The 27,211-nt window shown below is 39.6% G+C and overlaps 1 protein-coding gene and 1 long non-coding RNA gene across 6 annotated transcripts in view; one reads left to right on the forward strand and one right to left on the reverse strand.

Moving 5' to 3' along the window:
- Nucleotides 1–2,619: 2,619 nt before the first annotated feature.
- LOC121814208 lies at nt 2,620–6,403 on the reverse strand. Its single transcript, XR_006054190.1, has 3 exons — nt 6,358–6,403; nt 4,380–4,431; nt 2,620–2,971 (listed from the first exon to the last, which is right to left on the reverse strand). It is a non-coding gene; the product is annotated as an uncharacterized LOC121814208 (long non-coding RNA).
- Nucleotides 6,404–8,126: 1,723 nt separating this feature from the next.
- Nucleotides 8,127–27,211, forward strand: part of LOC102302399 (extended synaptotagmin-2-A) — a 63,385-nt gene continuing 44,300 nt past the window's right edge. For 2 of the 5 annotated variants that reach the window (XM_005917985.3, XM_005917987.3), the window contains exons 1-3: nt 8,128–8,291; nt 9,520–9,904; nt 25,672–25,713. In XM_005917985.3, the coding sequence (XP_005918047.1) occupies nt 9,527–9,904; nt 25,672–25,713 (420 nt within the window). In that variant the 5' untranslated portion in view covers nt 8,128–8,291; nt 9,520–9,526. Of the gene's footprint in view, nt 8,370–9,519; nt 9,905–25,671; nt 25,714–27,211 lie in introns of all 5 variants that reach the window. The other 3 variants (XM_042219033.1, XM_042219034.1, XM_005917989.3) reach the window with 3 other exon arrangements.

Consider the following 27,211-nt stretch of genomic DNA (forward strand, 5'->3'; position numbering starts at 1 on the left):
ACAGCCCAGTGGCAAAACTAATCTCATTACCAATATTGGCTGAGAGAGGTTGGACTCAGAGACTTTGTAATAAATATATAAACTCATGTATTGATATCAGATTAGTGGTGGGGACAATTTCAGGTAATCACGAATTATGCCCAGTCCTGAAAAAGACACCAGAGCATGACATTGTCAAAGAATAGCGATAGTCTGTGGATCTGCGTCACCTCTGGGTTGACGTTTTGTAAAAAGTGTCACTCACATTCAGCTTACCTACACCTTATTCAAAAATATCCTTTTGTTTCAGCCAAATGTGATTCAGTTCAGTTCAGTTTTATTTATATGGTGCCAAATCACATCAACAGTATCTTTCATTTATATTTCTCTCTACGATAAAAGAGAAAACTTATTTTGTTGATATTTCTTTTCTTTCCTTTTCTTTATTTATATCTATTTACTAACCTTTGCTACTTTCTGAGCATTTACATATTGTTTCTTTATTCTTATTACTTTTTTTTAAACTTTTTTTAATCTCCTCTAATGTCCCTGCAGACACAAACACCTACACTTGTGAGTAAATGGAACGTCTAATTAAAACCCACTTCTTTCTGTTTGTTTATCCTGCTGCATTTACATGTTCTTTCTCCTTCTTCACGTCTCTCCCACTGGACTTTATGACTGTCATGCATAATTTAATACACCTTAATAATGTATATATCATTAATGCCATATAATCAAGAAATAATTGATTTATTCATTACGAATTATGAATGCAACATAAATGTTGGGCCTGTATTACATTAATGTGAGAGATTAAATGAGATTTTGTTCGTATTTCTCTGACTGATTTAACAGACTTTTTGGGATGAGCAGTTCTTAGTTAATAGAAATTAGATGACATTTAAACCTTTTCTCATTTAATGCTACACACACACACACACACACACACACACACACACACACTTCCAGTTACAGATGGATGGGCAATAGCTAACCATGGTTTAAATATATATAGTATAGTATATAGTATATATTTCTGGTTTATATACATACAAGCAGAGACAAACAAAGGAAGAAGGTTATAGTGATAGATGTAGCTATAGAGAGTGACAGCAACATCAGGAAGAAGGAACACGAGAAGTTCAAGAAACACCAAGGGCTGAAAGAGGAGTCAGAGAAGATGTGGAGATTGAAGTTAAAAGTGGTCGTTGTGGTTATCAGAGCACTTGGGGAGTCAGACCTGCCCCTGGATTCCTGGGATCCAGCAGATTCCAGAAACGACAGCCAAGATCTTTGTGCATCCTTTGTGAAGAGCGCAGTCGTAGGAACAGGAGATCTAGCAACCCTCAAGCTCCCTGACCTCTTACAAAGGACCTCAGCTTGAAGGACAAAGACTCCCCACAGCGCGAGTGGGGTGTTTGTTTGTTTGTTTTATATTATACTCAAAACACAATCATATGCAGACCCAACTTTATGGAATGTCCTCCAACCTGGTTTTACTGTTTCATGTTAAATGTTCCACAGGTACTGCCCCTGATCTCCACGCAACATTGCAGAGGCATGTCAACCAGGACAGTTCATGTCTGGGGTGGCTGTAGCTCAGACAGTAGAGCAGGTCGTCTACTGATCGGAAGGTTGGTGGTTTGATTCTTGGCTCTCTGGTATCTTGGCCAAATATCCTTGGGCAAGATACTAACCCCAAATTGCTCTTCGATACATCCATCAGAGTATAAATCTGTGTGTGAATGTTAGTTAGAAAATGTTCTTGGGTGAATGCACAAGTTGTATAAAGCACTTTGAGTGCTCAGAAGAGTAGAAAAGCTCTTCTGATATAAGAAATGGACTGGTATATAAGAACCAGTCCATTTACCATAAACATTTAAACTAATCATTTTCAGGAACACTAGATAAGGATGGCAGGAGCTGAAGATTGTTCCCACTTTTCTTTCTTTTCTTTTCTTTCTTTTTTTTTTCTTTACAAAATCTATGTATGATATGTATCTTTTTTTAATAAGCTTTCTTTAATAAGCTGATTTCCCATGTTGAGTAGTTTGTTTTTAGTAAATGACATGACAACAATACATTTTTATTTAACTTTATGATTTTCTTTTCTAACTTGTGTTGTAGGATAATCTGGAAATTGCACTAACTGAAGATTGACACTGAAAAATGCTAATTCTTAAGATAAGAAAAAAAAGTGAATTTAACTTTTTATCACCTGATACCAGATTGTCTACACGTGTCTCTACAGTAGCTGTGATGCTTCAGTTTACAACACTTTCATGACCTCTAGTGGAGAAATGGTTTCTGTCTGCTGTAGTAGGCACTGAGAGCAGGATGAACTGTACAGGTACATTTCTTCCACTACACCTCATAATGCTGCTAAAACTATCTTCATGTATCTGGGCAGTTTTCTTACCTGCTCTAAATAATGCTGACTAGTGATGGTTAACATGGGTTTAGACTATAAGATTACTATAAGGGATTGCCTGCTGGAAGATGAGCACATCTGCTATTTTAGTGTCGCATCTGGTTCATAGGAAAAAAAATACATACAAAAATATATGAATGAATTACAAGAGAAAACATAGTTTACATCCTTTTATTATGGAAATTGTGTTTGCTTCCATGCAAAGGTTAGGGTGACTAAATACATTTTTTTAGATCACTTGTGCTTATCTCGAAGTTGGAATACTGGAAAAAGACATCTTAATGGTTCAGATAGCAAACAAAATTGTTATGTTTTTCTATTTTTTATGGATTAACACAAAGATATTTTAAAATTCATCCATCGATACATCCATTGTGTGAGCAGCAGTCTAAGCAGTGACACCACTGACAACAAGGTAATCCTAAGGCACAAGGATGCCAATCAGTTTGATGAATTTCCACCTTATTGTAGGGGAGACCTTTATGCACCTGGATAATCCCAGGAACCATATTGTTGTGGGCAATTTACACCTGATTGGTGCGCCCAGCCAAATTGGCCCTGGAAGAGAAACCAAAACAAAGAGTGTCAACAATATGCCTTGTGGTATAAGTCTGCAACACCAGACACCAGATTTTTGCTTGGAATATCAAGTTTCAGAGTGCATTATTTATTTAATTTTTATTTACATATCTATGATTCTCATGGCATAAAAAGCTTAAAAATGCTATCTCAGCTTTGTAACACTTGTAACACTTCGTAACGCTCTTCATCCTTCTCACCACCCTAAGGAAGTTTAGTGTTCATGTTCTCTTCACTGCCATCATGCCATTAATGATTGTAAATAATGCAGTTATCTTGATCATTTTGAAAGCGTCTAAATCCATTTTCTATTACCGTAGTGTTCGTTTGATGTCATCAAAGGGAAAGGTTGTCTTATAAGGAAGTCCAATGGTCTTGTGGATATATACAGTTATTAAATAGTACCATGCTGTCTGATTGCATCCATAGCCGTATAAATGATTATCTACAACAGGGGTCGGCAATCCTGGGCATGCGAAGGGTCAAGTGATGGCACGAGCATAGCTGGACTGGCCATTGGGCATACCGGGCATTTGCTCGGTGGCCGCAGGTCCGAGTGTCAGGTGAACTGAACTTCAGGTAAGAAGTTATGACCTGCAGTGTATCTGGGTCAGATATAAACCAAGTTTAGGTGGAGTTTGTTTTCCTTGTGCTGACTTTTTACAGTCAGTTACAATAACTCATACTGCATACTAGCTAGCATGACGGAGTGTCTATACAGCTGGGTGGGTGCTATGATGTTACTAATAGTGAACTTTATTTAATTCATAAGGTTAGTTAATAGAGTTGCCAACCGTCCTGTAAAAAGACGGAATTGTCTCGTATTCAGAGAAAATATTACGCGTTTGGTGTTGAGCTGAAAAGGGACGCAGTTTGTTCCGTACTTCAGCTAGGATGGAAAAAGACACAAAGGTGGATTTATTCTGTTACACTGCACAGCTGCCTTTTCTCTCATTCTTTCTCCTCTCTCTCCTGTTGCTACTTCAATCATGAAACTGATCAATCATAAGCTGATCAGCTTTTCTCTCTTGTTTGTTTATCGCTCACTTTGCGCCAGAAAGAGGAAACCGCTGGATGTCGCGCTAAACAACAGCAGCACGTTTAAGCTTGATCAGCTGTTGTTAGAATTTATTTAATATTTCTTTCTAGTAGCTGATGTTTGCTGGAGCCACAGCTGTAAAACCTGCTGGTCATGATATCTGGTGAGAGGGAAACATGCAGATGAAACCAGGAGATGTCCTTACTGAATCATCAGAGCTGAACAGGTGATGGAGAAACAGGTTTACCTTTTAGGTGACATGGGTGAGAGGGATTGTAATGAATGAGCTCTCCCCCTTTTAGTGTCTGGAGTTGGGAAGGAGCAGTGTGTGTGGTGTGGGGGGTATACCTGGAAAGCTGGCTTCCCGGTTGAACACAAGGTGTCGAAGCAGTGGGAAACGCTGTGGGTCAAAATAAAAGAACTGCAACTGACAATTGAACACTGTGTGGGTCCATGATCATTTCACAGTCAGGTTACTAGAAGGCTGAAGTGTTAAAATAGTGTTTCAGTAAGTTATAACGTAGACCTTTGAAGTATAATTCAAGTAGAACATCCACATGGATGGAATGACCCAAGGTTTCCCATGAGAACATTGCCTGAAGCATCACACTGTTGTCGCGAAATCGATCAATGCAGAGCAGTGTCACAAACCACGGAGGCCCCAGAAAAGTGCAATCAAACGTTGAGTTTATTAACAGCCCGGAGAAAACATCAACATATGTCTTCTGACCAAAATACATGTTGTGGATACTTATAAAGCAGTGGGCTACACGCCCCCCCCATGGCGTCAATGACAGATTAAAATAGGTTCCAGACATTAGTCACAGTTAATCGTAGATTTTTAATAGCTATAAGCAGACATAGAACTTCTCTTTTCTATAACACCTTCCATACAGGTAATAAACTTCAAGCCCTCAGGGTCTCTGAGGCTAATTATTGATCATCTGTTATCAAGTAGAATAAAATATAGTAAGACAACAAATGAGTTAAGGCCTCAGGCCGGATACATTCCTAGATTATATGTATTATATGTGTTGTAAGCATGCATTGCAGTTATCCTTCTATGTTCTAGTCTCCCTCAGCATGTATCACCTGGACAGTCACGCCAGTGAAGCTTAAGACCCTTAATGAACTGAACATCAACTAAAAATAAGCACAGATATGCAATGTGTATAAAATACTTCTAACCGTACTTGTAATAAAAGTTAACATAATGGAAGGATCCTCAAATGGACATCTTCAATAAACAACTGTAATGCAGTATCAATACTGTGAGAAATATTATTAGATGAAATAATGCTGTAAAGAATGTTATTAATGCAATTACAATGATGCAGATTATATGGCAGCAATAAAAGAATTTCTGTATCTCTACACTGTCTCCTCTGGTTTACATAGTAAATCATAGTCTCAGATGTTCCTCAGTAAAGAACACACACCACCATCCACGTGGTATAAAAAAAAGGTCAAACCAGACCTTCTTCCTTTGCTCTGTGTTCCAGTTCTGACATGCTCACATCATTGTGGCACTTTGGTCTGTGGACGGGGATCAGCATGGGCACCCTGACTGGTCCACGGCTATGCTCCATACACAACAAACTACGATGCATTGTGTATTCTGACACTAGGGGGTATCCCACAAGGATGCCTTCCCCTTACCCAGTATTGACAAGTCCCTTGATGCTTTGTCAGGTGTCATCTGGTTTTCAACTTTGGACCTTGCAGCAGGTTATAGCCAAGTCCCCTTCTGTATTCCATTTAGGTTGTTTGAGTGGAATAGACCCTGTGCACGAGAAAATGCTAACTTCCTGGTTTGAGACCAGATGTAGGGTTGTACATTTCCGGTAGCTTTACTTGGCGGTCAATCGCTACTGCGAAGCTATACTCCAAAATCATGTCTAAAACTCGAAAACGGAAAGATCGCGTTAAGTTACAAAGAGCAGAAGGTGGGAACACTCACCACTGTTGTGTCATAAAAAATCTAATGATCAATTTTGACGTTTAAAGCGTTTAGATCGATCAGTTGTTTACATCACTCAACACAAGCAGAACTGCATCACTGCAGCAGAAGACACATCGTCCACATTCAGAAGCACATCTCTGTATAGTGACTGGTCTTGTGATTTAAACAGGCAAATGTTCAGCATTCAAACTACTGGTGAAGAATAGTCAAACCAGATGTTTCCCCTTTATGTCGATATCAGCTAGTCAGGTATACACCCACACAGCATGTTAACAAACCGTGAAAAAAAGCACACAAAAAGTTAATGATTGCTGGTAAGGGTTCCTATACATTAGCATTTATGAAGGGTATGTTGTGACTTACCTTCAAAACTACAGTGGTCCCTCGCGGTTCACCTTTCACCTCACTGTTTCGCAGATTTTTTTAGTGCAAGTTCGCATGCCTTTTTTTACATCACATTGTGTCCTGCGTCCTGATCGCTGCTCCTCCGTGATGTCTCTCCTGTACAGTACAGAATCGCTGCATGGCAGTGTGACTCTGAAGTGCAGTACTGTATGTCCACGATGTCCACGAAACGCTTTGCACAGTCAAAAAATAAAATTGGCTACTTGATTTCACCTATCGCTGGTTATTTTTAGAACATAACACCCGCGATAAACGAGGGGCCGCTGTTTACAGATACTGAGAAATATAAAATTTGAATCCCTTTTCTCTTTTGCTCTGAGGCGCAGGGGAAAAATATCGACAAGTCGAAGAAAATCATTTACAGGTATATTGGGTAAATGCCCCAGACATTCATTCATTCATTTGCTTAACTTGTTCTGGACCGTAAACAAGGCGCGAATAGGACACCGGAAACAAAGCTCCCCACACCGGAAGTAGCATATGCTAACGCGCACATAGTCTATAATGCCCTTTTAAGTTGTGTAATGCCCCGAGTACATTTCAGAAATTAAGGGACAGCATATTTGGGGACCAGCAGTCATTACTGCTCTACTTGGATGATGTCATTGTGTTCTTTCTACAGTGGAGGAGCATGTGAGTTGTTCTGGGCCATCTTCAGTAAGAAGGTCTCAAAGTAAAGTTGGAACAGTGTTCCTTTTTTCAAGCTATTTGTGTGTGCCTACAGACACTAATAAAATAGAAACCGTTTCTAAGTGGATTTGAGTTCCTTCTTTGGCTCTGCAAGCTACTATTGCTGTTTTGTTGAAAGATTTGCCTAGTTGGCTGCTCCTTTGCATTGCTTAATAGCTGAGCTGACTGGTACTAAGTCTAGGAAACTCAAGAAGGGTTTTGTCTGCAGTATGTTGGGGGAGATTAAGCACTTTTGGTGAGGTTTCCTCTTATGCATTTGAGGGTAAACACCGGAATATGAGCATAAAACCCCATTTAAGTTGCAGCGAGAACTGCAGTGCGAATCTCGGGTATCTGGTAGCACCCCTTGGGCACTCCTCCCTGGCCTCTGCGAGTTGCCTGTCTTTAACTGCATTAATCAATGAATTTTGTTGTTTTTAAGCAATATCTGGTGTTTTAATTAAATGTCTTGTAGTCTGCCACTTAATTTTCAGTTATTTTGTTTAATAAATGAGTGATTGCTGCGCCTCTGTCTTTGTCAATAACAAACCTGTGTGCCTTCGCAAAAACTTTTGCACTGGTTAATCTAATATTTCCTGGGGTGAACCCCACCCCCAGGTGGCGTTGTCGGCACCTTTTAGTTGCCTTTTCAGTTTTCTCCTCCTTGCAGCCACGTAACGTTATACCTGATGATTGAATATATGAGTTGGCTTTAAATCTAGATTAGGCATGTGACACTTTAATAGTCACAATTTTATACAATCACTTTTCTCTATATACAACGATAAACCAGCGTTGAACTGACAAAAAATCGCATCACTTTATCTGTGAGCACTGTATTTATAAAAATAGAGAAAGTAAAATAGTCAGATCAACATGCTAAACTAAATCTGTTTTAAATTTTATTTTCTAAACTTGAATCTTATCATTTAAAACTAGTTTTCTTTCGATGTCTGTGGTGGATTTTCCGCCACCGGGTGGCACCCGTGTCTGCTGCTGTGCTGTGCGGTTTGAAGCTCCCTCCCTGAAGGAGGCTGACCTCTTTCCCGCGATGACAGTTTCCTGCAGGCTTGCTGAGGCGGACTGCTCGCCCTCACAGTAGGATGTGCTGACGGGGAGCAGGGTTAGAAAGAGTTGAGCTGCTCGGCATGCAGTGGACGAAGCTGACAAAGTGATTATTAGTTCATTTTTCAAGGAGCAGCGAATGTCGCAGGTGGATACCGGTGAGTGTGACGCTTCCTTGGCGGTAAGGGAAGAAAAAGAAGTTGTTTTTCGGTTGGTGTTTGATGCACGTATTACTGGTAGGTGAAGTCCTAGCCCTAATACGTGTCACTCTGGGGCGTCAGACTCCATCTAAGAAATGAGGGTTTAAGACTTGCACTATTTAACAGTCAAGTTATGTACGTTTTTATGAATCGTGTAACTACACTCTGATTTAATCATTGATGCTCTTTTATTCGGCTCGCATATAGCCACATAAAATAACACATTTAGCAGTAAAGAGTGTACTTTAATGACGCCTTCACACTTGTCGGTGCTAGCCACTGCACTGTGTTTTGGCAGCGCAAGGCTGAAGCGAGGACGGGTGAGGCACTTTTCGAAGTTGAAGTACTCCCGTAGAAATGCGAGGGGATGCAATGAATATATGCCGAATTAAAGAGTGACTCTAATTGTTTTGTCACATGTAATGAATTCGTTTCTATCTAAAGCGTACTCTCCCCCTGTTCCTCAGAGACAAAAAAATGGCATTTTTGTAAGGGAGTTTTGTGCAAGAGAAAAAGATAAACGACAGCTTAGCCTGTAGTCTGTATTGATTTACACTGCAGGCCAAGAAGAAGTTTTTCTTGTCTTGTACAGATTTGTTTAACGGGGATTAGTTTGCAGCTTTAATGTATTTTTCTGTAATTTGCATCCAGGCTACTACAGCCTGCTTGTTGAAGGGGAATTAAGACAACATGGATCCTCTGGAGAAGGCCTATTACTACTAAATTGGGCATTTTTATATATATATACCAGCGCTTTACATCAAAATAAATGTTACTCTTTTTTATACTTGGTCCGAAAACCTTCTAGTGTTTACTTTTGAACATAGAAATCGTGGTTGTTATTACTGGATTCTTTTCTTTCACCATCATTTCTCATCCAGTTTTAAATACTAAAGTCAATTCTTAATTAAAAGAGATGACTACATAGCAATCTTGGTGTTCATTTGAGGGGGTCATTTCTCAGTTTCATGTAACACTGTCAAGCTTAAAGTTGTTTTATTCCTTTGGGCATAACTGTGTCTCCATTCATCTCTTATAATTTGGTTTATGGAGATGGAAATCTTGCAGCCACAAGGCCTTTTCTTTGTAGTATTGTAGTAAAAAAACAGTTGGAGCTTTGTCTGCTTCTGCCTCTGTAGCGTGTGAATAAGCACTAACATTTTCTTGTAATTTACTGTTTTTCCAGAGGGGAAATGAGTAACAAGATGGACGGTCCAGCGGGAGAGGGTGCCAAAGCCAATGGGCCCATTGCAGCACCTAACACCCCCACAAGTACAATGGGCCCCCCTCTGTCCCCAGAAGAGCTGGCCGAAGAGCAGCAATCATCCCTGACAGATGTCACTCAAATGTGGATTAACTTTGCCAAGACTTTTGCCCTAATATTTCCTATCTACGTCTTGGGATATTTTGAATTCAGCTTTAGCTGGGTTCTGATTGGACTTGCAATGCTTTTCTACTGGAGGAAGAACTATGGCAACGGGGACTACAGGATAAACCGTGCCTTAGCGTTCCTGCAGCAGGAGGAGAAAGCGGTGAAGCAAAGTGTGCCAACCACAGAGCTGCCACCATGGGTATGTACCGCAGTGTTGTTGTAGTCCGTATATTATCACAGTCTTGTTATGGTTTATTTGCTTTCCTATTCTCTCAGGAGTTCTCACAGTCAACATCAAATATAGGATGTCTGCCAAGATGGCTGACATGGATGACTAATTTCCCTGCAGCTCTGCCCACTGATTTTTTGTTTTTGTTTTGTGTTCTTTTTACTTCTTTACTCAAAATACTTGACAGACATCCCAGCTCACATGCTTGTGTGTCCAGTCAAATTAAAGGATCAGACAAACGCCCTGTAATTTCCATGTTTGGGATATTTTCTGAAGTCTTGCGTGCAAGATGATACAACGGTATTGGCATTTGTTTTTCTCATAGGAAAGACTGCTGCAGTTTATTGCAGATTGGTTGACCAGAAGTTTAAGCCATAAAGTTTAATTTAATTTCCCTTAAATTCCTGAGCATCAATAATAAAATGCATAAAAGTTGCAAATAGCATAGATTTTATTGGCTGAATCTCTGCTAGGTCTTCATGAAGGCATCACTTTTTTGCTGTCTCCTGTGTCCTGCACATCACCTACATATAGGGCAGGTTGTGCACACATTGTCTGTTTTTGCTGTTTGTTGCATCACCTTCCAGGAGGTATTTCTCAGATTGTCCATGGAATGATCAAAATGGCATCCAGACTGCAGCATGTCTGACATTTGAAACCCTGACTGGGCAAAACAAATTTTGTTGCTTGTTAATGTTGGCCTCATAAATAGCCCCTGGAAAGGTCACATTCTGCCCTTTTGTTGACGGTCCACATCATCAGTCCTAGGATTTAGTCAGCATTAGGCTCATTTCAGTGTTTTTAAATGGCCAAAGAAGTTGGAGATGTCAGTCAATTAATCTCCTACATGTGACTTCACAACCCAGTGTGCCCCTGAAGCTTTTTAGGAGAGTCATCAAACCTGTTCTATTTTTCAATTTCTCTCTTCATTCCTGAGATGTTTGGTGTATTTGTCTGTTACGAAATTAGTGTATAAAAGCAGGAGGCAGACTGACTGCACGTCTTTAACACAGCTGTCATTCTCTCCATTTACTTGATCTTTGCTTATAAAATGTGACATTACTATTTCCCATTATACCAGGAATGGAGATTAGTGTTGGGCATGTGCACACAGGTTCCAATGAGAACTGAGAAACGATGTGAACTCTGCAAATTTGTTCGTTTGGCCCGAGGTGGCAGATAATCCTTAAGAGCACAGTGTTCTCCCATGATGCTTTTTCTTTCGTTTCTCATTATCAAGCTTAACGAAATCCATAAAAAAACGTAATATCACGGTCTGTAATTTCCTTTACTGCAGAAGGTCACATGAAAGCATCGTTTTATGTGGTCATAATGTTTGTCAATGTTCTTTCTGACGTCTAGTATCCTTTTGGGTTAAAAATGTCATAATGTGCTTCAGTTCAATTCTGTTTTTATTATATAGAGCCAGAATAAAATCCTGATAAAACCATAATATTAGATGGGCAACAATCTGAGACCCTGTGAGCAAGAATTTGGCGATGATGGAGAGGAAGAACTTCTCTTTAACAGGAAATACTCTGTGGTAGGACTAGGCTCAAGGAGAAGGAAAGCTTTTTGTAACTACTCGTTGGTGAGATGTTGGGAAAACAATGACAGAAAAGCGACTGATTTTTCTAAGAAAAAAATCAATGGCCTGATTAGCATATTGAGCACCTTGGTGTGTGTCTTTGAATCCTGATGAGGACTTGATAGATCTCTGCACTGCATGCTCATCCTGTAGTGACTAATCAATCCTTCTTTTTGACTTACCCCTGTTTTGACTGGGGGAAATGATTAAGAAAAAGGTGTCATGTTGTATTAAATGAGACCATAAACTTATTTGAAATGTGTTTACTGAGGTCATCGATCAACTGAGCCAAATTCATGCCTTCCCATAGACTTCTGTACAATTAGACTTGTGCAACCAGAGGAGTCGACCCCTGCTGGCCATTAGAATTCATATTATGGGACTTTTTACATTAGCTTCATTTTTCAGATACAAAAGCTCTGGCCATCTTGTGTCCAAACTTTATGCTAGCAGACCGTGGCTGACTTACCTAGCATGGGCTCAAGGATCGCTTGTTAGCTCAGAAAGTAGTAGCAGTAGTTACAATATTACGTTCACTATTAATAGTTCTACATGAAGATAAGCTCCACTCTTGTCTGTGTTCAGCCTTCCTTTCTCCTTTAATACAACAAAAAGAAATGAGGCGCATTCTTCTTTGTGTGTTAAAGTACGAAGCAGGTACAAAAATAACACAAAGGAATTGTCCAATAAATACTAAAGCATTCATCCAATTCTTCAACCCTGTTTTGTTTATAATAAGAGATTAACAGATAGCTGTCACTTATTGTTAACAGTAACAAACGGTCACACTGTATACCTGTGTTTTTCCACACTTGCAAACTGCACAATTCATCAGCCATCCTTTCCAAGGCTTCTGTGATTTGAAACCCGCTGACACTGTAGTGAAGAGGCTTCCGTTTTTCTGTCACATTTACTATTATCGATGATGATGCCAGAGTAGGAACTGTAAGAGGCTGAGTCGATGGCAGGATGCCAGGCAGACCCAAACACGGCCCCCCTCCCGTCACAGAGCAATCCATCAACACAGCCATTGTCACACAAAAATGATGCCCAGCAATAACAATAGGTGAAAAATAAAAGCTTACCTGCACGCAGAGAGATGAGTGGATTAGAGCAGCTGTGTGGAAACCGCATGTTTTCTCTGTGTGACACTGTGGAACCTTTAAGTAACTTTGTGTTTAAGAAGAAAATGTGAAACCAGTGAAAGGATGTTAAAGTATTTACACGTCCCAGTGATAATCGGCAACAGTGGGACATAATCAGCTGTGAACTTTGACCTCTGAAACAGACACGGTCTGTCACTGCCTGTCATACAAGACCGTTTATCTACGTCACCTATGTCACATTAACCTCCAAACTAAATGATTAGGAGCTCACTGTGAGTCCTGAGACGACATAGAGGAAAAAAGTGAAACAGTTTTCTTAGGTTGTTCTTTTCTCAAAGGACAACATTAAATCTTCAGGCTGCATTATTTAAGCAGCAGACCAAAATCTGTATGTAAGAAACTAGAAACATTGGTTGTTTCTTTTTGAGTTGATCAATTGTTAATTTGTTCAAGTATTTCTGTCAGACAGGCAGAAAGTCCTGCATCAGCCCAAGCTTATCGTAGCATAAATAAGTGATAATTCAGGGTGACTTGGTTCAGCCTCAACTATAAACTTCATCAAAAAGTTTCAAACCTATTCTTAAAAAATCTAAAGGGTGTCTGTCTCTCAAATCCAAACTGGGAGTTGGTTCCAAAGAGGAACTGATAACTGGTAACTGAAGGCTCTGCCTCGCATGCTTTGAAAGCAAAGTGTCAGAAAGGCACACGGGAGCAAAGATAACGTGAACTCTTGGTTATTTCAGTAGGGCTGCAACTAGAGATTATTTAGTTAGTACATAGAATGGCCTTCTCAAAGCTGAAGTTGATATATTCACATTGCTTATTTTGTCTAACCAACACAACAAAACATGGATATTGGAAAAATGTATCAAATCTTCACATTTAAGAAGTCTGAGTGTTCTTGGTTAATCGTTGTTTTTATAAAAGCAGCAAACCTGAACCTCAGTAGTGAATTAATTTAATAGTCAGTGAAATAGCTATGATCATCTGTGAAGTATAGATTTTGTTGGAGCTACTTGTCTACTATTTCTCACCCTCCTAGGAAATATGCCTGGAATGAGGCTTGATAGGCAGTGTGGGCACCAGCTCATAGTTAGCAGGCCAAGAATGCCGGAGGATAATGCTACAGTTTTATCTTTCTGAAGACAAACCAACACTGTTCACCTTGTTCTCTCAGCATCGTTGGACACAAAAAGATGTATCTGTTGTATCAGGGCTTTTGGAGTTTACAGCAGAATTGAACTCAGTCAAGACTCTGAGTGAGACTGGATTTTAAGAAGCAAAAGTTAAGAAGAAAATTCAAGATAAATAAAAATCAGGGTTTATGATTATGTACTTCCAGTACAGTGAACCTACTCTTTCAACTTCCTCTGACAACTGCACTCGACTCCTATGAGGATGTGTACAGTTTACATGTGTTATAAGCATTACCAGCTATTTTAAACAAATACTCACCCTTTTATATTCTGTTGTGCAATATTAAATAACTCCCAGCGCATAGAATAAACTTTGATTCAATGCAAAATACTCTCATAACAAACTAAGTTATTAAACTTACATCAGAGTTTGTAAATTGATCAAATAACAGGATATAAACCTATTTCATTTGAGGCTGTTGTTTTGCGAGTGGCTCTGAGTTCTAACTAGTTTTAACTCAGGCCACTTTACCTTTTTTTTTTTTTTAGTTTCTTTAAGATGTCAATGTCCAGCTGGGTGACGTTGATTAAATTGTCTGATTAGATTTTTGGGGATTTTTTTGTCCTCCTTCCTTATCATCCACTGTGAATGTAAACAATGGCAGAAAGTGATACGACAGTACTAGACTGATGCAACAATACTATCATGTGTGCTTTTGAAAGACACCACATACTGTTTTTTGTGCATTCTTAGTACTCCATTGTCCTGTAATCTCTTCATCCACGTAAGCTGGAAAATCAGATGTTTTGTTCTTCTGCTGCTTATCTTTGCTTTGCTTTTCACAGTCTGCAGCCTGTAAAGCTTTTAATGTGATTACTGAATGTTAAAAGGCAAGATAATTTTATTTATTTGTTTTTTCCTGGACAGCATCATTCAGAAATCATTCAGCAAAATTACTTCAACATGATCCTGCCACCAGCCCTAAAATACTGTTTATTATTTAGCAGCCAGCTTATGGTCTTTAATCACATGACAATCAAAAGGGGTTGACCTCAAACACAGACATCAAAAGTTCAGACTACTGCTGGCTGCTTTTAAGATGAGCGCGGTGATCAAAGGAGAGGTTTGAAATGCCTGTCGCTACAGCAAAGAAATTAGGTCAGGGTGGTAAACCGACAGGTGAACCAAATTCCTGTGGAGATAAAGACAGAGCTGATATTTGAGTGTCCGACTCGGACCTTTGCTTACCAAGCTGATAATGTGCATTATGTGTTTTAAATTGAATCATGCTTTCCTCTGATTGGCTGACTGCCATAATTGATTAAGTATTTAAAACAACAAAAAAAAAAGCTTTTTTTCAAGCCAACATGCAAAACAGTTGATGATTCCATAATTTCATGTGTGGCAGTTTTACACTCTTAACTTGATATTTATGACTTAATCCCACTATTTCACCCTGGTATTTGTTTCCTGATATTTTACAGTATAAACCATGAACCAGGAAAATAAGTCTAGAAATAATAGTTGGTGGAGTCACTGTTTATGTGATGGAAAAACAGCAGGGATAATAGCAAGTGACGTTTCTGTGTTTAACCATATTAAAAATAACCCCCTGTGTTTGACAGCACACATAGCAAAGAGTAGGAAAGCCAACTGTGTGTAACTAAGTGTAAAGAGCAGTCTGAGTGTTTGACAGCGAAGAGTTGAGTTTTGCACTCCTGATTTGATTGATTTATTACTTTTAAGTTGACCAACGTGAACAGCAGCGGGGCAAAGGTGAAGCCTGTAGGAATCAAAACACACAAATGAAATCCAGCAGGTGGGGTTGTTACTGAGTACGGAATAAAAGCTCGTGTCCATTTTCCATGAGAACATCAAGTAGATAATTTGTGTCATCTTCTGGTGTTTCAATCCACATACCAGCAGTAATGTGGAGTCGTGGACGGGGAACAGAGGCTTCAGAAAATGACTGAGCTGAAAAGAGATGTGCACTTAGAGAAAATTATTACTTTTCTTTTTTCAGGCAAAAGTCATAAACTGATGTAGCTGTAGAAGCAAATACATCTGTGCAAGGCAAGGCAAGTTTATTTGTATAGCACAATTCAACAACAAGGTGATTCAAAGTGCTTTACAGAGACATTAGAAACAAGAACAAATAAAAAGCATGATTTAAAATGCAGCCAGTTTCATGGCAAAAGAGGGTATTTTATGATGCACACCCTAGTGAAGGTAAACCACACGATCAAAGATCGTCTAAGTCTTTGTGTGCAGCTGTTAAATTATCAGAGTCATGACCAATTGAAGCCAGAGAAGAGGAGCAAAGAGAGACTGTGAGCAACTACAAGAACTGGCGAGAACAGGCACAAGTTAATGATGTGAAATGGTGGCATGTACATGACTGGGAGTGAAATAGAGGGGCGTGCAGGACAAATGTTGAGTGTGCCATCCAGCAAACTGAGCCTGCAACTAAAACACGGTTCCACGCTCACCAGTTTTAAGCTTATTCTTAAAAGCAGAGAGAGCGTATCTGTGTCCTGAATCCAAACTGTGAGCTGGATCCAAGGAAGAGACGTCGGACAGCGGAAAGAAACCACAAGTCAACCTTCACTCTTTGTAAAACACGGTGCTTGATCTTCAAGAAGCGATGGAACCTGGCAATTCAGGACTTTGTATGTGAAGAGAAAGATTGTAAATGCAATTAACAGAGAGCCAGAGACGAGAAGCTGATATGAGACGTATATGATCTCTTTTTCGAGTCTATGCTTTTGTTTCGTAAAGCAACCTACGCTACTATCAAATGGAAGCTTGTGAAACAGGTTGTTATGAGACGGCTGTGGAGTTGCTTACATGTCAGACTGTAATGAGAGGGAATTTGTTTGCATGACTAATGGTATGATTTTTATATACTGTGCAGTACTCTGGTTATATTTGGCTTTTTTTATGGAGGTTGGAACCATGCTCATGATTTGTGGTTGGGTTTGAGTCAGACGAATTTGGCTGTGTTGGGTAATTCCTGGGTGGGACCATGAGTATGAACGTTGTGGAAAATTTCAGCCAAACGTCTTCTCTTCTTAGTCCAATGTTCCAGTGACCTGGTTTAATGCAGCCCGACTGCATTCTGCCTTTCAAAACACAGACATAGGAAGTTGCTGCATTTGCAGTGTAACTGTTTCCCTCCGTGTCCCAGTGGCTTTCTTCTCCTCTTCCTCCCTCTCTTCATCTGTGTGTGCTCATATGACATGGGATGGGTGGGGATTCCCTGTTCTTTTGAAGTGCCAGAGGGCGGGGCTGTGCTCTGCAGCCCAGAACGAAAACAATGCGAAGGAACAGAAAGGCCTCGGCTGCTCTGCCCTGATTCAGGTGTCTATAAGGTTTTATTTAGTTGTGAAAAGAAACATGAGGTGTTGTGCAAAAAGTGCGAGCGTTTATCTCAATCTGGGTGCGTTTGAATCTGCATATTTATTGCAGTCGTGAAGGAAATATTTACCCTACCACCCCTAATGATAAAAATGAATGCGTCGGCCTTGTTATTGTTATTCTTTTAAAATATAGTTGGAGTAGAGAGCAGCACTGTCCAGTGGATTGGCTCTTTATTTTTAAGAAATTAGAGAGCAATGTTGACTCAATACAGACACGCAAATGAATTAGACCTGATCAAAGCTGAGTTTCTGAAACCTGCAGTGAACATGGATACTTTTCCTGCTTTTAGATATTTAGACTCTTGTGATTTGCAAAAACATTTTCGCTTGTGTAGAAGTTTATCAGAAAACTGATCTTACATACATTGACTTTATGGGCTAAATTGCTATATTCAGGTCAGGTACTAGTATCATTTGTAAATTATGGTCACTCTGAGAGTCAAAAAGGTGGATTATCCAGGACTATCCTGGCTAACAGTTAGGTAATCACTTGCTTACAGACAAAATTTAACAGCAACAAAAATTTCTGTGAAGCTGAGTGACATACAGGCAATATCGTGCGTTCGCCCCAACCCAAGTTAGGATATTGTGGATGACTACAGAGGGGCTGTTGCATGCTGTCCTACAGCATTAAAACTGAATGCATATATTCCTCATGATGGCCTGTTCTGCTCTCTCAGCCTAAATATAGCCGTCAGTGGAGCAACTGTCTCGTCACATCCACCTTTCGACATCTTCTGTCGTGTAAAGAGGACATGACTAAGCACATTTTCCTGTTTTGTTGTCACCTTATAGATGTGCAGAGTCACCGTCTTCCCACTTTTTATTCTTTTTTTTATTATATCCACTTTTTTAAAAATAATTTCAGCCAGATGGACACAGAGCAAATGTTTAGAATTTTCTGCTGTAGAAGGATTTTTTAAAATATATTTTTTGTTTCATTTTTTCTATCATTTTTATTTGAATTTGTTACTCTTTTCCCACACCTCCCCCTGCTCTCTCTCACACAGACATGCTTTGTGTTTGGGGTGTGGCTGGGGAGGAGTGTCAGGATTTCCTAACAGCTGGTGCATAGTTGTGCTGTGAGTCTCTTCGCCCATGTCGCACATTTTGGCATGAACACGCACACACGTGACGGAAGGTGACGCTCCAGTCTTCTGCTAATCCTTTGTTGGTTTTACAGAAGACCTGCTGTACAAGGCGAAAGCCAAAAATGTTGCCTGACATCGGATCCATGTTTTTCTTGAGTATAGAGGGGCAGGGTGACAGGAAGCAGAACTGCAGATCAAGATGCGCAGGTCTGTGCTGGTGTGGGCGTATCGCTGCAGGCGTATGAAGCGCAATCCAGGAAGGCCTGTTTGAGAAATATATCCATAAGATTACAAAAATATTGACAGACACTGCTCAGTATAACCTCTCAGACAGGATTTGGCTGGAAGGCTTACAGCAGTGCTAATTTTCATCATTGGATTATGAGTAATGATAACGCAACATTTAGACGAAGCGGGATTTGCTTGTTTGCTGAAAGTCTTACTGAAATAAATGAGGACTCGCTTATTTGATTGCTGACATTTAGGGAGACGGTGATTTGTCAGCTGTCAGGAAACATGTTTTATTTACTGTATTTTGTAACTGATTAATTGTTTTAGCCATTTTTTGAGGAAAATGGTTCTGCTTAAACTAGATTTCCTTCCATTTTTAAAAGTGTGCACAAGTTATCCAGTACTTTGAGAACCCGTAGGTGCTTATTTGTAACACCAATGAATTGTGATGAAGTTACGATTAGTGATGGCTCATATTGGTGTGTCTGTAATGTGTTAGTGCGATGAAAAGTTATGAATGCATATTTTCCTCATGATGGTCGGTCCAGCCGTCAGTGGAGCAACCGTCTCATCACATCCACCTTTCAACGTCTTCTGTCGTTTAAATGAATAGACACTGGGAATCGCAGTGGTCCAAACTGTCAATGGAAACTTTATCATTATTGTGATGAGGTTTATGATGGTGTTATCTTCCACATGCTAAAATAACCCCAGAGTTTATATTAGAGCTTGATTATGGTTAAAAAAAAAATTACAATCATTTTCTAATCCCCATCAACTCACCGTAAATCACTTTGTTAATTATTGTTTGATCTTTTTACGGCATTCTTTCTACTTTAAATATTTTACTTGAAAATCCAAAAAGAAAGTAAGTAAGAAGGTGTTCTTGTCCATTAAGCCCATCTCACACATGCAGTTATCACTCCCTGGCAGCTTGCTTCCACTGTGGGACGTCTACGGGTGCTGATGGGGGTCAGAGGAAGCCCCAGGTGGCAGAGGACTTGTGTACCATTGGAGATTTTTGTAGCAACAAAGTTTTACACCTGTATTCTTGTGGAAATTTGAACAACTGCCAGTAGTAATAAAATAAAGGCCTTTACTTCTCCAAACCTACTTTGAGTACCTGGAGCTGGATGTTTTGGTCAAGGACTTTTTAATTGGCCTGGTCCCAGTTTACTCTATGGAATGTTGCTGACTGTGTTTAACTTTGAGTAGAGGACTGAGCAGATTATCAGCTCCTTCATGCATATTTGAAGTGCACGCTGCTGATTCAGGGGATTTAGAGAGAAATCTGCAGGAATAGCACGCTGAGGTCAGTCGTTGGGAGTTTCTGGTGACGTTATACTTGAAACATTCAATGAACAATCGTGAAAGATCATTTTCCTTCCGTTACCTGGACCTTGTGCTGCCATTGTTGCTCTAAAAGAGGAAAATGTTCCCAGTTTATTGAGGAAATAAATGTTTCCTTGTTTTGTTACTCTCTAGAGAACTCTGCATTATTGAATACAGAATAAAAAAACATTTACATAAATTAAATGTTTCTTCTTGTTACAAATAAAAGGTTGTATTGCCCTTTAGTTTCAGTCCTCAGACACAGTCTGTCCCACATTCCTTCTCTCGTGATAGTTTTATGCTCAGTTTTTTTAGTACCTAACCTAATTTCCTGTGTAATTCATATAAATGAGGGAAAATGAGTAATTTGCTGTACTTTCCTCACTCTCTTATCAAGATGTCCAAATCTAGATTTTTCTTTCAGTTATTTACCCTAAAAGTAAACTCTGCTTCCTCAGCTGTTGGCTTTTTATTGGCCAGATGAGTCATACTTTCCTTTTTTTTGTCTAGTTCCAACTCTGTTGTTTTGGTTTTCTGTCATCTGCCAAGTTGCAGACTGTTTATGTGACAGATGTGGTTAGCGCTGGGACTAAGGAAAGAATGGAGCAATGACATGTCAGGGCCATATTTGGAGCAGCTTTGCCTTAAGTGTAACCTGGAATAACTCGCAGAAAGACACTGTCACCAAAAACAAACAATGATTTGTATTTCACTTACATGTAAAGCTCCACTTTAATCCCTGATGGAGTGCTTTGGCCTAACTAACAATGGGATGCAGTAGCAGTATTTTCTTTCTATCAGCCTTTTTGCCTGCTTAGCTCATAATGGCATCTTCAAAGATGCTGATGTTTCGCTATCCATAAACCCCACAGGAGTATTGACTTTTTGTGTTTTAGTAATTTGAGACAGGGGGCCCGGTTCTTAGAAACCATGTGACATTCCAGGGGAAAGTATTCAAACAACACTAATAAAAAAAACCACCAGAGAAACAGTCATTTGCATTAGTCACTTGTTGTTGTTGTTGTTGTTGTTGTTGTTGTTGTTGTTGTCTTTCCATTTTCTATACTAGCTGCACGCCCGCGCTGACATAACAAGATTAACGCTGACAGCACTAATTTATCTTTTAAATAGTTTCAGCTTCTTAGTGGTGAAAATCTGCTTCTTATCTTTGTGTTATGTAAAAGAGCACTGAACATAGTTGGTAGTTTGCGTTGTTGATTGAAGAAAGAAAGACATTTGAGGACGTCATCAGAGGCTAAACTGAGACGGACTTTTCACTATTTCCTAATCTTTTTATGGCGCGTGAAATTAATCAGAGAATTCAGAACAGATTTATCAGTACCAATACTGCTGCACTTCGGTCATGTGTAAATGGGATTCTATACACTTGGCAGTAAATGGCGAGCATGACATCAAGCAGGTTTAGTATAAAAACAGAAGTTTGTTCACGTGGTTCATTAAATGCAAACAGAAAAATGGTGTCGTCATAGGAAATGCAATCATTAGCTTTTTCAGTTGTAGGATGCATGACTGCATGGTCATGGTGTGCACAGCATGCATAACTTGGATAGCTTCTTGGGCCACGTTGGGCCACATGTGAGACTCTGTGACTCTGTGATGCTTCTGTATGTGACACATGCAGCATTCGGTCATGTCTCTGTACCCATTTAGATGTTTATAAAGACACTCGGCTGTCCCTTTAAATTTCTGTGAAGGCTTTCATGTATTTAGATGTTCATTTTTAACACAAAGTACGTATGGTTCGCAGGTCATCTATGCTTTAATTTGTACAACTTTACATGTGTGAGAAACAGTTGTGAATACATCTACTTTAAGACAGATTTGTCTTTGAACACATAACAATTTCAGTTTTATTAAAAATATCTTAGAAACTTTTGGAGAATCATAAGAACATAAGCAAATATATGTTTTATGTCTTAACTCCTCTCTTAGCTGTGATGTTTGGTCCTTGACTTCCTGAGTAGGATCAGCTTTGGTCAATTTCATTTTTCAGTGAAATGGACTTTGATCTTTGAGCATTCAAATACACTTAAATGCAAAACACTGAATGAGGAAGCACATGCAAAGACAAACCTTTTATTTATGCTTGTGCTTTGAGCCTTACCAGCCTGTATTTAAATGGACTTTGTTTGTGGCCCCTGCCACTCGTGTATCTGCCTCGGGCCTGAGTGTTTCTCCCGAATCCTCTCAGCGTGCCCATTACGTAACACGTCTGCCACAGTCTACTCCCTGTCCTCCAGAAGTCCTTTGATGCTGCTGCACTGACATCCTGGTGTTCGGCATGTCGCAGCACTTAGCCTCTGAGTTATATTTTCCTATGAGACATCCATCATTTGTCAGAAAATGATACTGCACTTAGTGAAAACATACAGCAGCCACTTTGCCAGGCTGCCAGCATGACTGGCTGGATGGCAGTACAGGTCTGTCAAGTCGGGTCTGTAGCTTGAAGTCGGATCATTTCAAGCCTAAAATGATGAGTGCATGCGTCTAAAATAAGTTGAAGTCTAAGAAAAGAAGTGAAGCTAGCTGGATTTTCCCTTTTTCCCATACCTAATGGCAGCAGCAGTGGTAACTTGAGCTGAGCTCTCACCGTGAGCAGTGAGCCCAAATGGCATCTGCTGAAGACATTTTTGCTTTTCTTTTTGAAGTACAGGGCTCAACAGTTCCCCATCTGCCCAACAGTAGCCACCAACACAGCTACTGAAGAGGCCTGTGAATAGACTATATATGATACATACTAGGGCTGCCACAAACGATTATTTTGATAGTCGACTAGTCACCGATTAATTTTGCGATTAGTCGACTAATCAGATCATCATCCATTGAACGTAAAACGTACAGCTTATTGCACCAGCAGCATCTGCTCTTATATAACTATCATTAGCTTACAGCTTTAAGTGTTTAAGGTCTGTGCTAACTAAAAATAAAGACAAGATGATAGTTTATTAAACTTTTAATGAAATTTGCAGATTGTTTCGGTGGAGTTTAATAAACTCCTTGCTATCTAAAATATAACGGGACACCGGAGTATATTCTCGAGCATCTCACACTTCTGATAATCAGCTGTCTGCTTGACGTTTATTCAGCTGTGTAAAAACTATAACTTTAATCTCAGCCAAACCGATTTACTCAGGAACAAATAAAATACTAAAGAAAGCCAAACAATAACATTTTTAAGTTATCTAAGTGACTCATATATCATGTTTAACCTGAGTAGCGAAAGACGGCGGGTTTGAAAACGATTTGCCGGGAGTCCGGTGTTCTCACGGCTCTAGTGAGCCTTGCCCCCAGCTAGCTATCGAGCTAGTGGGTAACAGACGTCTCCGAAAACGTCGAGCGCTTTTGAAAATATGTGGTGTCTTGATAAACTGAGCAGATATTTGAGGTTTACACAGCTACATTCTCGCCTGAACATATGTTAAATGTTTATTTTGTGACCCAGAAAGAATAATAAGAGTAATGTTAAAACTAACTAGCTGCCGCCATTGTTGGAAACTGAGCTGGGCCGCGCTATGAATTCTGGGACACAGCTTCTTCTTCTTCGGGGTTTAACGGCAGCTGGCATCCTTGTACATGCAGTGCTGCCATCTTCTGTTTCAGTCCGTTATTACACTCTGAAATCCTACTACTTATTCCTGCGTCTTTTGTGATCTTACAAAGCTTCAAATGAGGCGTCTACTATTAAATTAGTCGTCGACGATTTTGATAGTCGACGTAATCGTGACTAGTCGACTAATCGTGGCAGCCCTAATACATACATAGACATAGGCTGGATGTTTGGCATTTAGCGGGGTAATTGCTAGTGCTAATCCCTTAAGCTTATTATTCATATTGTGTTGATGGGGTGTGTCAGTTCACTATAGTTTTTTGTTTTTTAGATGTTTTGCAGCAACTCGCACAACATCTTTCTGTCTCTGTGAGTATTAGAAGATCTCAAGGCGGCAGCACAGTTCTGCTTCACTTGGATCTGGAAGGTGAACAGTTGTTTGTAGGCTGATTCATATTGTGGAACATGTCACCTCATTCTGCACAGGCATGTAGACATTTGAAAAGAGGGCTGAAAGTGCTGACACGGTCTGTGTTTTAAAGTGTTTTCTTGCTCTCCATGTAATATTGTATTTACTAGCAAGTTAGTTGTTAGGAAGAATCCCTAGTTATTGTAGCTACTCCAACGTCTCAGCTGTGATGGGATGAATTAGGATGAGATTCAGTGCAGATGTTCATGTTCCCCAGAGGAAGAACTCTAATTACTTTGATGGCTTTTCATCTTGTAAACAATGATGTACACATTGATGGTTTTCAGAGAAATGTCTGTTGTAGCCAATTGGTTTGTTTTCACCTCAGCAACTCAACTGAAGTTCTATCATGAACAGTTCTTTGACATCAACAGCGATGAGTGAAAAGTGGAGGTGTGTGTGAGTCTTTACACGCAGCATCAAACACTTCATTACGGTGTTTTCTCTGTGGCTCGCTGCTCTGCCAAGAGAACTGGCACGAATCAGTGGGAAAAGTACAGGAATGTGAGGTAACACGATGCCAAAACAAAGGTACGAGCTGTCACTGATATGCTGCAAGAAGCCTCGTTGTAAACTCAGACCTGCACTTTCCTTTTTCCTTGTTTGTTTTTGCACCTTGGTGTGATGCAGTGCAGCTCAACAGCAACATTAAGCTTTTAAAATTGAACCAGCGCATCGTTCAAGCTTAGAATTTTCTGCAAGCGCTTTATGTTTAATTTAAAATGGTTTAATTTTGTTTTTGCAAGGTTTACTTCATAATAGAGGTGGGAATCACCATACATCCCACGATACGATATTATTGCAATTTTTTTAAAATATTTTGCGATATTCAGATTCTGTACATAAAGGTAAACTTTATCAATATTCATTTTATCTAATATCAAAGTCTCGCACTCAGTCTTTCTCTCATTTCAGTCAGTTTTATTGTTGACAAACTGAACTGTTTGTATTACAGTCTAGTCCAACTTAACTGAATGCAACCATCTGGTACAATTATAGCTATTCTGAACTATGCGATTTATGAAAACTATGCAGCCCCTTCAGCAACTGAAGAATTTGAAAGTAAATTAAAACAAAATATAATTTTACATTAAATAAAAAAGTTTTAAACTTAATTAAAATAAAACATGTCTTAAATGAAAATAAGTAAACTGTCATGTTTATTGCTGCCATAACAAAAGTTAAACACATTTGGACAGTGAAGGAATGTCAGGATTCTTGCTCAGAAAAAGGATCAACATGCTCTGAAGTCAGAGCACAAAAACTTTTTTTGTAACAAAATATCGATTTCTGCTGTCCCTGTATCGATACATTATTAGCAAACAAAATATCACGATACTACACAGTATCGATTTTTTCCCCCACCTCTACTTCATAAGCTGACAAACAGGAGTGCTACAGTATGCTTCATAGTTACTAAACAGACTGAAGCATTTCCTGTAATTTTTTTGTGGCCTGACCTTTGAACTCCTTACTGTTTATCTCCTCGTTGACCTTTGACCAGCAGCATGTAATATGTATTTTTTTACAGGTTATTTTTTACAGTTTCATTGCTTTGTTTTCTACCTTGCAGCCTAATGTAAGAGCCTGTAAATTCATGCCACAGATTACAGTAGTTGTGATGTAGTTTGTGAACCAGAAGTATAGAAACAATGCGTCCTCTATAGTAATGTCAAGAAACGGAGAGGAGACACAAATGAGGGCACGCCTAAAGAAAAGCATGACCTTTCCATTAGAGCTGTTTAAATAAATGTAAATCGTGTTTTTAACTGATACATTTCCATCTTCTATTCCAGGTCCATTATCCAGATGTGGAAAGAGTGGAATGGCTGAATAAGGTATATACACCTCTTTCTTTTTTTCTTTATATTATATTTAAATTAATTTTTGTGCTTAGACACCTACTCGCACACCGCCTTACATCCTCAACAGTAGTCTGCCAGCTAGCAGAGGCAGACAGGCAGGGTTTATAAATAGGATCTGAATCTGGAGCTCTGAGAGACCCTGACCCAGTGCTTCCACCTCCCCAGAGAGAGACACGGAGGTGGGGAGAGCGTGAAGGAGAGAGATGCAAAGTGAACTAGAGAGGGAGAGAGAGTGAGTCTTAACATCAGAAGAGCACCACTTACTGTAAATGTGTACAGGTCCTTCCAGTAAAAAGGTAATGGATGAAGATGAGCAGGAAAATATCTTTTTAACATCTGTTTATGGGAACACAGAAAATCATTTGAAAGGCAAATAAAAACCAGAGGTATTCTCCTCTAAAGCAAAGAAATGGCCATAACTTACCTGTAACATGGCAATCAATAGTTCTGATTATCACCACACAGATGGGCCCTTTCATAGGAGGATGGAGTGAGGGACAGCCAGGGCTTTGGTGGCTTACTCTTTATTGGATTCAAATGTCTTCTAAAGTATTGCTAAATGTTTCAATAAATGTTAAATTAGGATATAAAAAAATAATTTCTTACAAAGACCTTCATTTATTTAGTAAATGTACTGTAAATGTCACTTCATTTATTAAATGTGATGATCACCAGTGAATGTATGTGATGGATAATTACTCCCTCATTTCCCTCAGATTAGGATTTTGACATGTAGCTGCGTTGCTCAGCTCAGGCAGATTAGATGATTTTACATTTTTCACACCCAAACACAGAAGTGAGGAGCGTGCTCCTGTACAGAAGCCTGAAAAGTCATGTCGTCCGCTATCAACAGATATCGCTCAGTTCATTGCTTCTTCATCTGGATCAAATAGGTCATAATGAGCAGAACTTCACCTGCCATGACATCAGACCTCTGTGAACCTTTAATGCTCCTGGTCACTGTAATCAAAGGACGGTTTATAGCAGCTCATAGTGTTCACCTGAGGGCACAGAGCATTTTTACACTTTTAGAGGATTTTACAGGGAAGTTTGCACTCATAATATGACTCAGTCATTTCTGTGGTAGTGAAATTTCTGAGTGTGGCTTAGTGAATGGATGTTAAAGCAACAATCTGGTAACTTCTTAAGGCATCCGTAACGTTAGTGTGTATGCTTATTAATGCTGACATATTCAGTGTGTTTTGTTATGTGACAGGAGACTCGGTTACACTTGGACTCAAAATGCTCGTAATAATTAGAAGTGTCGTGCAAAGTTTGAGTGCATTATTTCTCTCGCTGTGATTGCACAAGGAATTTTTGCGAGGTGATATTATTTTAATGCGTCAGCAGCAGCAACTGAAGGTCAGGTGAAGGAGCAGCTGAGAGGAATTGCAGGGTGGTTTCTTTTATCCCGTGGACTATGGCGCCGAGTATGGCAGCCTCGTCGCGAGCTCCCCCAAGCAACGGCTTT

Source organism: Haplochromis burtoni, unplaced genomic scaffold (genome assembly GCF_018398535.1).
Source record: "Haplochromis burtoni strain Fernald_Lab_line unplaced genomic scaffold, NCSU_Asbu1 Contig_27, whole genome shotgun sequence".
Lineage (NCBI taxonomy): Eukaryota > Metazoa > Chordata > Actinopteri > Cichliformes > Cichlidae > Haplochromis > Haplochromis burtoni.